This window comes from Populus alba, chromosome 17, assembly GCF_005239225.2.
Source record: "Populus alba chromosome 17, ASM523922v2, whole genome shotgun sequence".
Classification (NCBI taxonomy): domain Eukaryota; kingdom Viridiplantae; phylum Streptophyta; class Magnoliopsida; order Malpighiales; family Salicaceae; genus Populus; species Populus alba.
In genome coordinates, this window is record NC_133300.1 from 360,014 (window position 1) to 373,637 (window position 13,624).

At 35.9% G+C, this 13,624-nt stretch overlaps 2 protein-coding genes across 2 annotated transcripts; one reads left to right on the top strand and one right to left on the bottom strand.

The window, feature by feature from the left end:
- On the bottom strand, window positions 1-4,782 carry LOC118029648 (2-alkenal reductase (NADP(+)-dependent)-like). Its single transcript, XM_035033543.2, has 5 exons — window positions 4,411-4,782; window positions 3,908-4,085; window positions 3,214-3,380; window positions 907-989; window positions 1-478 (listed from the first exon to the last, which is right to left on the bottom strand). Exons 1-5 carry the CDS (start codon window positions 4,648-4,650, stop codon window positions 100-102), a joined length of 1,047 nt encoding a protein of 348 aa, XP_034889434.1. The 5' UTR covers window positions 4,651-4,782; the 3' UTR covers window positions 1-99.
- A 5,900-nt stretch (window positions 4,783-10,682) lies between these two features.
- On the top strand, window positions 10,683-13,140 carry LOC118029653 (probably inactive leucine-rich repeat receptor-like protein kinase At5g48380). Its single transcript, XM_035033547.2, has 2 exons — window positions 10,683-11,809; window positions 12,022-13,140. The coding sequence occupies exons 1-2, from the start codon at window positions 10,967-10,969 to the stop codon at window positions 12,982-12,984; spliced, it is 1,806 nt and encodes a 601-aa protein (XP_034889438.1). The 5' UTR covers window positions 10,683-10,966; the 3' UTR covers window positions 12,985-13,140.
- The last annotated feature ends 484 nt before the right edge of the window (window positions 13,141-13,624 follow it).

Here is a 13,624-nt window from a genome sequence, read left to right on the forward strand (position 1 = left end):
TTGTGAATGTTTAGGAATATATAACACATGGCAATAGGAATACTGCTTCGACAAACACGCAATGAACATGATCGAAGTAAAATGCAGGTGTTAAAAATGTCATTCTCGAGAAACTGCAACCACTTGTTTTCCGACATTGCGACCTGCGAAGAGTCCAGTTAGAGCTGCCGGAGCATTTTCAAGGCCTTCTGCTATGTCTTCAACATACACAATCTTTCCTTGTTTGATGTAGGGCAGAACCATGTCTAGATATTTTGGGAACAGGTGATAGAAATAATAGACCAAGAAACCCTCCATATGAATGCGTTTCTGCACAAGATGCATCAAGTTATGAACACCTTCCGGCTGCTCGAGATTGTATTGTGAGACCATTCCACAAACAGAAATTCGCCCACGGACCCTCATGTTGAGCAGGACTGCATCAAGCATTTTTCCTCCAACATTTTCAAAGTAAATATCAATGCCATCAGGAAAGTACCTGCCAAATGATGGAGCAAATTTGGTTTTTAGATTTTACCCTCAAATAACTTGAAGGGGAAATGTCAAAAAGAAAAATATTTTGGTTTACCAACTAAATAGATTAGCAGCGCCATAGAAATTTCAACCACCTAGGTTACCTATGCTGACTAAAAGCCATAAACATAAAAAGATAGACTCCCTTGCACCACTGGAATATCATATGAGTCCCTTACCATGGCCCAGTGAATCCGAATTTCAAGGCAATAAAGCAGACCATATAAAATCCACCAGCTCTTTCTTTAACCAGTTTAAGATGCCTTCTTTCACAGCTTGAAACAGATGTTAAAAGTTTCTTTCCTAACATCTTACTGCTGTATACAATTTTTTTTTTTAGTAGGGTTCCATTTTACCACCACAGGTCCGGTTTAAGCAAATTGTACCGCTAACCTTTTCAAAGCTGCATCCAAGTCCAACTCTTCTTTGTAGTTGAAAGCATCATCAAAGCCAAACTTATTCTTCAACAAATCAACCTTATATTACAGAAATGAGAGGAGGACAGGAGAAATGAAGGTCAAGAAAACAAAAATAAAAAAGAAGATAATTCATGAGATTGCTTGCTTCACTTTGACAGAAGAATAAACACTAGGATGACAATTATCTATTTAACTTCCATGACACAAAGGGAGAGCCATTTCATCCTCTGATAACTTGCAAGTTCACCTACTTTGTCATGCATGAAAAAGGTAAGCATATACAATATTGGAAATAGTAATGGGAAGCCTAGAGAGTTGATGCAGACCATGAAAATATGTATTCAGAACATATCTAGGACAGAATACAGAACTACTCAGCACCATATCTCTCACTTACTGAACTACATGCTATCCGTGTTTTTCCCTAAAATTCAGACTGAAAGAAAAAAAACAAGTAAAACAATATCCTTGTCCAACAAAATTTTATCCCTAGATGCAGTCAAGATTTTTTACAAGCTTCTAACCATGAAATAGACAGAGTATTGTAAAAGTAACTGGATGTCCAGATACCTGTTCATTGCAACTTCCAAGTAATGGGACGACAGAAAATTCATATACACAAAAGGACTAACCTTAAAATTTCGTACGGACAAAAGGATGTAAAATCTTTGTCAAATGCTGGTGTTTTCTAGGCTATTCAGATGTTGTTTTTTGAAAACTGATTAGAATGCATTTACTTGTAGGCTACTTACGAACTTAGATCCTCATTGGTACATTATTAGAAGAGTAAGCTTTCAAGAGAAGAATATGATTGGATGCAAGAAACACCCCCCTTTTCATGGTGCCTAAGATTTGTGTGACACTGAAATTCCCAGGAACCTATTGAATAGAACATTCATGTACCATCTTTCTCTGGCTCTTCCAGTTAATATATTTTGCTTGGCATTTGGCAGCCTTCGACCAGCTTTCTAAATAGCAATGAGTGTTTGTCTTTTGTATAATAACTTATTCTTCAAGCAGGTTTGCAATTCTAAGTTTTATTGTGTTCCAGACTTTGAAAAGCAACAGCGTCAGATTAGACCGATTTGCGTTTTTCCTGTTTTATTTGGCACTGCTTCTCGGTCTAATCTGATGCTGTTTCTTTTTAAAGTCTGGAACACAATAAAACTTGTAATTGCAAACCTGCTTGAAGAATAAGTTATTATACAAAAGACTAAAAAGCTCTTTTCTAGTTAGAAAGCTGGTCGAAGGCTGCCAAATGGCAAGCAAAATATATTCACTGGAAGAGCCAGAAAAAGATGATACATTAATGTTCTATTCGATAGGTTCCTGGGAGTTTCAGTGTCACACAAATCTTAGGCACCATGAAAAGGGGGGTGTTTCTTGCATCCCAAACATATTCTTCTCTTGAAAGATTACTCTTTCTAATAATGTGCCAATGAGGATCTAAGTTCGTAAGTAGCCTACAAGTAAATGCTTCTAATCAGTTTCCAAAAAAATGACGTCTGAAAACACCAAGACTTATAGAAAACACCAGAATTTGACAAAAGATTTTACATCCTTTTGTCCATAGGAAAATTTTAAGGTTAGTGCTTTTTGTCCATATGAATTTTCTGTCGTTCCATTACTTGCAAGTTGCAATGAACAAGTATCTGGTCATCCTAGTGTTTATTTCTTCTATCAAAGTAAAGCAAGCAATCTCATTAATTATCTTTTTTTTTTTTTTTTTTTGTTTTCTTGACCTTCATTTCTTCGGTTCTCCTCTCGTTTCTGTAATACAAGGTTGATTTGTTGAAGAATAAGTTTGGCTTTGATGATGCTTTTCAACTACAAAGAAGAGCTGGACTTGGATGTAGCTTTGAAAAGGTTAGCGGTACAATTTGCTTAAACTGGACCTGTGGTGGTAAAATGGAACCCTACTAAAAAAAAAATTGTATACAGCTGTAAGATGTTAGGAAAAAAAAACCTGTAACATCTGTTTCAAGCTGTGAAAGAAGACATCTTAAACTGGTTAAAGAAAGAGCTGGTGGATTTTGTATGGTCTGCTTTATTGCCTTGAAATTCCTATTCACTGGGCCATGGTAAAGGATTCATATGATATTCCAGTGGTGCAAGGGAGTCTATTTTTTTATAATAACTTATTCTTCAAGCAGGTTTGCAATTTCAAGTTTTATTGTGTTCCAGACTTTAAAAAGAAACAACATCAGATTAGACCGAGAAGCAGTGCCAAATAAAACAGGAAAAACACAAATAACCATAAACATTCATCAAGGAGACATACCTTGTCTTTGCTTCCAGCACTTCCGACAACATAGCAACCTAGCAACTTCACAAACTGCCCGACAAGCTGACCAACTGCACCAAAGGCTGCTGATATGAAAACAAACTCCCCTTTCTTTGGAGAGCATATTTCATAGAAGCCAGCATAAGCAGTCATGCCCGGCATTCCTAGAAGAAGAAATCATAATGGAAACCAATGATAGTTATGGTAATATCTATATCAGCAGTGTCTCACTCTAGTTGCCCTGAACCTTGTGAGGTTAAGAACAACAGCCAGTATCATGAAATCATTTTCTGAGATCATTGACCATGCCTAATGAAGAATCAAGACAAAGAAGCATCTGAAGAGATAAAAGGCAAGCATGTCTACTCTCAGGATATAATGTATCACATTTTAGCCAACAAATTAATATCCTGACATGACTAGAAAATCAATAACAGCCCTACACCATGCACACTATAAGAAGTGGGTCTCATTTCTCATGAGCCACATATCATCATCAACGTAATCATAACAAATGTAAGCTTCCCACACCCCATTCAACTCAAACTTTACAGAGTTCCAAACACAATAGTTTAGTTTTCTAGAATTCTCAAAAAATCAAACAAAAAATTAAAAAATTCAATCAACTTATTAGCACCAACAATGATCTGATTTCATAAATAGAACAGTTACAAAAGCCGAAAAGGCTTACCAAGAATTCCAGTATAATAGGAAAGGGGCACATCTTTGTCATGGATTTTAAATAGTGTCTCTGTTGCTGTAATCAGACTGTACTCTTCCCATCCAGTGATTCCCCAAATGAAGTCCCCCTTCTTATAATCCGGATGCCTTGAATCCAAAACTTTAGCCACTCCACGCCCACTAATAGGCTACATTCATACAAATTCCAAGCAAAAAAAATTTCACATCTAACTTCAGTGACACACAACCAACAAAATCTATTAGTTTATGAGCTAAAGTAAGCTATTCTCTCCATAATTTCCATCCACTTCAAAGCAAGTAAATTTACACAAAACATCCACAAAAGCTACAGACTTTCCACTTCATTGTATAATTAAGAACAAAACCATGTTACAAAATTAATTACAAAAACTCAATTGCTGAAAAAAAATTGAAAAATGCAATCTTTACTTCAAAACATGCTAAAAGCAAGAGAAACAGTGATAAAACTCAAATGGATCTAAGGTAACTCACCGAACCAGGCTTCAAGGGAGAAAAATAAGAGCCCTGAAAATTACTCATTCGGTTTCTCATGTAAGGATCACAAGACAAGTAAAGATTTTTTACAAGAACACCGTTAGTACAATCTTCTGGGACCTTGAGTTTGATAGTACTGGTAGCGATGTACATGTCTGACTCTTTAAGAACACCAAGCACGTAGTCCTTGAAGATCACTTGCTTGTTGCTCACCACTTCACCATCATCACTCTCCATTTTTCACTTCACAGTTGTTGCTTCAGTTTGTTTCTGCAATGTAGACAGAGGAGAGTGGTTTGTTGATGGACAACATGGACGACTGGTCATAGGAGTGATGTTTTAGGTGGGCGATTTTAAGGATAAGTTATCTTTCCTAATATTTCTGTGTTAAATATACAAATACTCTCAAATATACGATGGGGTAAAACAAAAAACCACACTGTGTGTATTAAATAATCAAACACTTTAAGAAATATAATATTAGTAGATAATCAACTATTTTGCATATATAATATCTTAAACTTTTGATTAAAAGATAAGAAGGTATCGAATCCTAAATATCGAGCGTGTTTTATAGCAATTTGCATGGTAAAACTGATGGTTTTACGCAGCTAGCATTACGTTGTTGATAGGATTATTTAAATGAATATATATATATATATATATATATATTATAAAATTATAAAATTGATAATTTTTATAATGTTAATATGTTGATGATAAAAATAAAATAATTTTTTTTTAATATATTTAAAATAAAAAAAATATTTCAAAAAAACCGGCTCGAAATATAATATCAACCACGATCTTAGTGAACAAACGGAGTGTGAGACAAAATCAAATGACTATCAAGTAATAATTTATTTATTTATTTGTTTTAAGATAAAGAAGAGTATTGGGACCACACATCACATCATCCCCCATGTTCCACTCGTTTGCGTCAAACTGAGGCTTTGACTTTGTAACTTCGATTAGTTAGCGTTGAGCTTAGGCTTTGTGCTATGGTTATCCTACTCGCCAACACCTACCGACCTGAGTACCTATATATACATGGCAGGGAACACATAGTCCCACCCACCTTGCAACATCTTTGATTCCAGATCCTACTTTCTTCTAGCTTTTCTATTTTCCTTGACATCTAGCCCTGTGATACGTATGTTCTTGAATTTCTTTGCGATCTGTTCCATCTCATCCCTTCTCTTCTCCTGAACATCAATCAAACTTCTTATCCCTTCTGTCTTGTCTTGTCCTGTCCTGGAACATAAATCAAACGCTACTTGAATATTCAGGTTGCATAAGAGGATGGAATTGAAGTTCGTAGAACCTGTGGCCAAGAATGGAAAGGAATTGGCTAAAGTTAATGAAGAGGATGTTGCGTCGGAGTTTAAAAGATGGGAAAACGCTGTGGTTGCTTATTTTCCTGGCCATGATTCAACCTTCGGTCCACCTTCTTTCAACAAGTTTATCAACAATCTAATCGACTCGGAGTGGAGAAATATGGGAATGTTAAGGTATATTCTCAAGGGTCAGGAGTCTTTGTCTTGGATTTTGAATCTGCTCGTGGCAAGGAGTTGGCATTGAGTGAGGGTCCGAGGTTTTATGATGGTAGTAGACCTTTTATTTTAAAGCCATGGAGTCGTGATATGAGCTTGGAAATCAAAGAGTTGAAGTCAGCACCGATTTGGATTAAGTTACCGAATCTGAGGTTGCATCTGTGGTCTCCTGAGGCACTTAGTAAGATTGCAAGTCTGGTGGGCAGACCATTGTTTGCTGATACAGTAACAGCATCAAGAGAGACATTGCGCTTCGCAAGAGTTTGTGTCGAAGTGGATTTTGAGAAGATGTTACCTGATTCAGTCACCATTGAGGATGACAAGGGCTACAGCTATGATCAAAAGGTTGAGTATGAATGGCAGCCCACATCTAGATGCTCCTTTTGTCTGCACCTTGGGCATTCTGATTCTTGTCCAAGACGCAAAACGACTTTCCCATGCTCGAGCTGCAAGGAATATGGACGTTTCTGCTTTAAGCGAAGCTGTGGCCCTCCCAGGATTCTGTTTGGGACAGCACAAGGTGCTGCAAATACTTCGTCTAAGACACCATTCGGTTCAACTCCTGCAATGTTTGGTGATGAAGCCCCAGTCCTTGGTGCAAACTTTTCGTCCACTCCAGCATTTGGTTCAACTCCTGCTTCAACATTTGGTTCCACTCTGTTTAGTACAACTGCTCCTGGTGCTTACAGTCCAGATGATGATGCAAGGACTTCAATGTCTACTCCAGCATTTGGTTCAGCGCTTCCTGCTGAATAAATTTCAATTTACCAATCTCCAAGCACAGTAATTTGATTTTGAAATTTGTCGAAAAGAAAATAAGGAATTATTTTTTCAAACCTATTTGTTATCTCAAAACAGTGTTTTGAATTTCATAAACAGAACCTTCAGAATAGATTAAGGCACATCTTGGACATGAATTGCGATTAGTGTCTGTGTTTCTGTAGTAAGACTATATTGTTCTTGAAATTTGTATGTCTTGAATCCAATCCTTTAGCAACTCCTCGCCCACCCGTAGGCTGCATTTGCATGATTTCAAGCATCCAAGTGTCGTCACCAATTAATTCAGTAACCACACAAACACACATAAGAAACCCAATCATTCTACAACATGAATTCATCTAGACTCTTTAAAATTACCACCTTCTTGACTCTTAGCCATTTCAGTCCTGTAATTTGACACAAGACTTGCATAAGAATCTGATAGCTTCACTTCAAAGTAGCATTAAAATTAATCCCATGTCACAAAACGGCGTACAGAATCCAAATTCTTACTTGAAAGGCAATAGAAACAGAGATAAAACTCATAAAATTCTTTACAAGAATCCCATTCTTACATTCTGGTTCTGGGACCTCGAGTTTTATGGTACCTAGTTGTCACATTCATGTCTTATCTTTAAGATGACCAACCACATAGTCTTTAAAGATCACTCTCCATTGTTGCTCACTACTTCACCATCACTCTTCATTGCTTAATGTTAGATTTCCTGTTCCTTCCTGCACTCCCTCCCCTTGAATATTGCTTAGTTTCTTCAGAATATCAAATCCAGATATTGTGTAGTCCATGCTTGAACTAGAATATCTTAGTGGAATTAGTGCAAGACAATGTCATACAATGAACTTTGATCTTTTGCCAGTACCTTCCTCTAAATTCCTCTTGGAAAGATGAGAAACAAGATCTTAGAAAACAACCACATCTAACAAAAACACTTTCAAAAAACCTTAATTACAATTTTTTTTGCAAGAAATGAGAAAAAGATTCAATCTTTACTTCAAAAATTCTAAAAGGGGAAAGAAAGAAACAAAACTCAAATGAGTGCGAACTTAACTGGCCATACCATGCTTAAAGAGAGGTGTTTTTGAGCCTTGGAGGTTTCTCATTCAGTTTCCCATGCAAGGATCACACGAGCAGAAGAGAAGCATTGTTCACTGTTGCTTCATTCTCAGTGACAGAAGACAGAGAAGCATCGTGTTTTAACAGTTGACTTGCATAGACAACTTGCCATATGTGAATACTGAATGCAGTTGGCAGAGAGATTTGAAGTTTAAGTTGCATTTTAGTCTCTCTATTTTGAGGTGGTTTAAATTTGAATATCTCTGTGTTCTAAAACGTGGTTGCCATACCATTCAATGGAGATGGAAAACTGGTGGCTGGCTTGAAAACATTTTCAGAGCATTTTGCACAATGGTTACGGTATTTTAAAAGGATTTAAATTATATAATTTACACTATTTTAAAAAATTGAGCGTCTAAATATATGGCACTCTACCTATGTTTGATGTCTTTTTTCATCAAATCCCGACTTAGTTCACAAATAAACCCAGCTTAGAACAAACCTATATTGATCAATTTCTGGGTAAACCCGTCAAGCCGAGTTGTGTCTAAATATATAAAAAAGTCCAACCACATTATTGATTACATTTAACTTGTAAGAGAAAGAGGATGCATACGATTCTCAATGGTCCATGAGAACGCTACAATTAGGTTGGCTTGTTATTCTCTAGCAACTATAACAACTTTCTTTCCAAGATTGCTGCTATTAAAAAGTCCGACAAGAGCAGCTGGACAGCTCTCAAGAGCTTCAGATATGTCTTCAGATATTTATTTACAGATGACATGGCATTATTTTAATATATATTTTTTTAAAAAATATTTAAAACCGCAACTCCTAACCACTACCAAACACCCTAGCAACTCATCCTTCTTGAAAAACTACCAAAATTAGATGATGAAGACTTTGGAACTTTGGACGCGGCGCGTAGTTAAAAGTCAAATATAACTTTGAACGATCTCTTGCTATTTGCTGCTGTTTTGCCATCCACAAATGGCTCTTGATGCAAAACTTGCTCTTCTTTTGATTCATATCCTTAGTGTTGCCGGCAATGGATACAGTTCTTTACAAGAGAACTACTACGGGAGTGAGGATGAACACAGGAAAAAGTTGGATTCTTCTTTCAAGTAAAAAAACAAGCTTATCAAGATCAACTATCTATCTCATGTAATAAAATAAAATAAAATAATTGCCGTAGGAGAGAAGGTTCATAGCAAAGAAAACAAAATATCCACGGGTAGCAGTAATCCATTTTCAATTGTCTACTGCCTTACTTTTAGCTTGTGTTGATGGTCAATATTAACTGCGAGGAAGCATCATCCATAATCCATATTTTTTTCTTACTTGAAAATTGTGATCTATTTGTCATATATATATATAAAATCCCAATTCAAATTAATGTGTTATCTGTTGCTTTCCCTTAATTTCTTCTGCGACCAAGATAGCTTGAAAACTTCAAAGCAACCTCAAGAGTCAGAAAAGAACTCTCTCATTTAATTTATCATGAATGAGGTTTTCTCACCTTTTCTATAAATTTAAATCATTAAAGTTCTTATTAATATTTATTATAATTATCATCTTTAAATTAAATAAAAATAAATCTTCAAAACATAGATGTAAAAACTGACAGGGTTTTTACTTTAAATTGTATGGAAATAATCGTTAAAAGGAGTTGATATGAAAATTTAAGAAGTTTTCCTTCTTTGTTTTTTTCTCTTTTAATTAGTTTAACTTTCAGAATCACAGTCGAAAAAAAATTATTAAATATACTAAGTATTATTAAAATTGCTCTGATTGAAAATTTAATCTCAATCGTGCAAACACTTCAATTAAAAAAAAAAAAACCAAGAAAAAAAAAAGAAAAATAAGTCTAGACCAGGGTTGTTAATACCGTTCCGTTTCGGCCGGAATGCCCGGAACGTCTCGTACCAGTTAAAAAACCGAAATAAAACGGAACAAGTTTCACCTCGCTTAAAATCTCGGGTTGATCCGGAAATTCCGGTCAAATTTCGGCCGGAACGTTCCGGCCGAAATCCAGGTGTTTCGTTTCGGGTTAAAGCCATCGAGTCAAAGACTCGAAATTAAACCCGGTTCCTTTTCATTAACTGCACAGTACACCCAGAGCTAAGGTGCGATCTCTTTTCTCTTTTCTCTGTTCAAGTTCAAATCAATAAACTATAAAAACGTCCTTCCAGCACTAACCCTTTGTGCAGATAAATTATTGTTTATCATGGGTCAACAAATAATACTCTAGTGCTTGTCGTTTCTTGGACAATTAGCAATATTAAATTATTAATCTCCAAATGGGAGGATGATGACACACTAATTTTAAATTGCAAAGCCTCTGATCCTTGTCGTTTTAATTTGAAACTTTGAAAATAAATAAATAAAGTTCTTGATTGTTAACCACGCCAAAGCTTTGAATTCTACACATAGCAGGCAGAATTATATTCTTTAATTACACACAAGAAAGTTCCTAATTATTGTCATCTCATTGTCAGTGGTAGTGATTAATTAATTTTGTTTTGGTATCGAACAACTTCAAAATTAATGTCATTAATTATCACTTAATTATAAGCCGAAAGGACGAAGCCATGAAAAATATAATTTAATTAGTTTATTTTAAATTTATTTTTTTAAAAAATTATTAGTTTGAGTTATATATATATATATATATATATATATATATATATATATATATATGAACAGTACAACTCTGAAACGGCACGTCGAAACGCTCCGAAATTAAAACATTCTGTTTCAATTAAAAAAACGAAACACCTGTCGAAACGGTATTGACAACCTTGGTCTAGACAAAGAAGTTATAAATCAGAACCCAACTTTTCTGACTAATTTGTTTTCCCACACTTTCGTGGAAATTATAGTAAAGGGCCATCCATTCTCTCTTGATGTACTGTCCCATCATGAACTTGGAATTTGAAGCAGGAGGACTTAAGCTTCTTGACTAGTTTGTTTTCCCCACACTTTCGTGGAAATTATAGTAAAGGGCCATCCATTTCAATGCAGAAGAAGTAGCTCAAGAATAAATGCTCTCTTTGGAGATTTCAGAAACAAAAACAGATTTCAATTCAAATTTCCTTTTAAGTAGGTATTTATGATTCTTATTTCTCATTTTTTGGTCATTCCAACCATTCCATTGTAGTCTACTCTGATGAACTCTCAAATCCAAATGGCTAATTTATTTTTTATCTACTCTCTAATGTTCTCCTTGTTAGCTACTTTCACCGTAACTAGTGCTACTGAGACTGATATTGCTTGCTTGAAATCTATTAAGGATTCTATGATAGACCCTTATGGATTCTTAAACAGCACATGGGATTTCAGCAACAATACAGAAGGTTTCATCTGTGGATTTCTGGGAGTCGAATGCTGGCATCCTGATGAGAACAGAGTCTTAAACCTCAGACTCACTGGCCTGGGGCTCATGGGCCAGTTCCCTCTTGGATTGGAGAACTGTATGAGCTTAACAGGCTTGGACCTTTCACTTAATCAGCTCCAGGGACCAATTCCATCTGACATCTGTAAGAGGCTACGGTATGTCACAAGTCTTGATCTATCCTCCAACAGCTTCTCTGGAGAAATCCCAACAAGCATTGGCGATTGCTATTATCTAAATGCTCTAAAACTCGACAACAACAAGCTAACAGGAAATATCCCACCACAAATTGTCCAGCTTGATCGGATCAAGATCTTTGGTGTCGCGAACAACACAGGACTCTGTGGCAAGCCTTTGAAAAGTTGCTCAAGTCATCAAATGAAGTTTGATTACTCATTCAAAAGTGGTTTTGTGATTGGTTATATAGTTTTTTCAACTTCAGTTGCAATTTTTTTTACATCCTGCTGTGTACCATGGGTGTATATTGTGGAGAGGGAAAAAAAAATCACAATATCAGAAATGATGATGTTGATGGTGAAGAGGAAGCATAAGATAACAGATGATGATCAAGCAGGCAGCTCCCCAACAGCAGGTCTCTTGGAGGAAGGAATTAAAGAGGTACTACTCTTTAAGATTGATATCTTTTTTGTTTTCGCTTTGTTAGTTTTTATTTTTTAATTCCTTATTCAAGTTTTGAGCAAGAGCAGTTAAGTTTTTACTTCCAATTACAGGATGCTTATCTACACAAGACCCTGAATTCTTGAAGCTGGTTCAATTGCAATGTATATGTGTGTTCTTCAGTACTAATATATTGAGATTTCTTTCCACAGATTTCCATGTTGGAGAAGAGGGTTACAAGAATGAGCTACGCAGATCTTAAAGATGCAACCGATAATTTCAGTGAGAACAATGTCATCGGACAGGGAAAGATGGGGATGCTGTACAAGGCATCATTGCCTAATGGTTATGTCCTTGCAGTGAAGAAGTTGCATGACTCTCAGTTCCTTGAAGAACAATTTATATCGGAGTTGAAGATACTTGGTTCATTGAGACATATCAACGTACTTCCACTGTTGGGGTTTTGCGTTGAGTCAAACCAAAGGTTTCTGGTTTACAATTATATGCCAAATGGTAACCTTTATGATTGGCTACATCCCATGGAAGAAGGTCAGGAAAAAGCTATGGAATGGGGTGTGAGGGTTAAAGTCGCCGTCGGATTAGCAAGAGGCTTGGCATGGCTTCATCAGAACTGTCATACCGTCAAAATAATCCATCTTGACATTAGCTCAAAATGCATATTGCTTGATCAGAACTTCCAGCCCAAGTTATCAAATTTTGGAGAGGCAATGCTCGTGAGTTCGACCTGCGCTTCCTCCGTAAATAGTGAGTTTTGGGAGATGGCATTTGTGAAGGAAGATGTGCATGGATTTGGAGTTGTGCTTCTTGAGATGATTACTGGGGTGGATCCTAGCAACATGACTGCTTCCTCAAACAATGTTCTTAATGAATGGATTGGCCATCTTTCGAGCAGTTCGGATTTTCATGGCGCGGTAGACAAGTCTCTGATCGGGAAAGGATTTGACGATGAGATCATTCAGCTGCTTAAAGTTGCACGTACCTGTGTTGATCCCATTCCAGATCGAAGACCGATAATGGTTCAAGTGTACGAAGACATAAAAGCAATAAGGGAGAGATGTGACCTAGTAGATGATTCATCGCTGCTAATGCAACCTGAAATTTGCCCTGCTACTTCAGAAAAATCTGTGGAGATTGAAATGGCAGAATTCCGATGAAAACAACAGGACAAACAAAAAGCAAGCCTGCATTTTCTAGTTTCTATCATGCTTTGGTGTAATGAACCAATATTGTACACAATATGATAGCTTTTTAGAATAAATCTCCAGAAATTTTACTGTGGTTCAAATTATTATTATTTTAGAATAAATTACTATATATAGCATGTTAGCAATAATATTTAATCACTAAAATATAACAACAAATAGCGACAAGTTTTTAAGGTTAAATCATATGGAAGCATCCATTCTCGCTAGTCGAGACCTGGGTGTGTTCCATGAACTTGGATTACAGGAGACTTGCTTTTTGACTTGAAGAAATAGACTGTCGAATCAAATATAAAAAACATCCACTCTCTATAGTGGACTTGCTGCGTGTTCCCCTCTCAGCAATCCATTTATTTATTATTTTAATATATATTTTTTTAAAAAATATTTAAAAGCTTATATAACTATTCATATTGAAATATATATGAATGATTTTATTTTATTTTTAAAAAATTATTTTTAATATTAACACATTAAATCAATACAAAATATATAAATTATATTAAATTTTAACTTAAAAAAACAAAAAAATTGGTAACGCGGACCGCGTTCCCAAACGGTGCTACGCGGCTTTCGTGTCCTTAATTCCCAC

Bases quoted from the DNA above. Each gene is read 5' to 3' on its own strand.
- LOC118029648 (XM_035033543.2), bottom strand. From the start codon at position 4,650: ATGGAGAGTGATGATGGTGAAGTGGTGAGCAACAAGCAAGTGATCTTC. The intron at 4,086-4,410 runs GTGAGTTACCTT...GTATGAATGTAG, and splicing joins CTCCCTTGAAGCCTGGTTCG to CCTATTAGTGGGCGTGGAGT. The intron at 479-906 runs GTTAGCGGTACA...ATCATTTGGCAG, and splicing joins TTGGATGCAGCTTTGAAAAG to GTACTTTCCTGATGGCATTG.
- LOC118029653 (XM_035033547.2), top strand. From the start codon at position 10,967: ATGAACTCTCAAATCCAAATGGCTAATTTATTTTTTATCTACTCTCTA. The intron at 11,810-12,021 runs GTACTACTCTTT...TTCTTTCCACAG, and splicing joins TGGAGGAAGGAATTAAAGAG to ATTTCCATGTTGGAGAAGAG.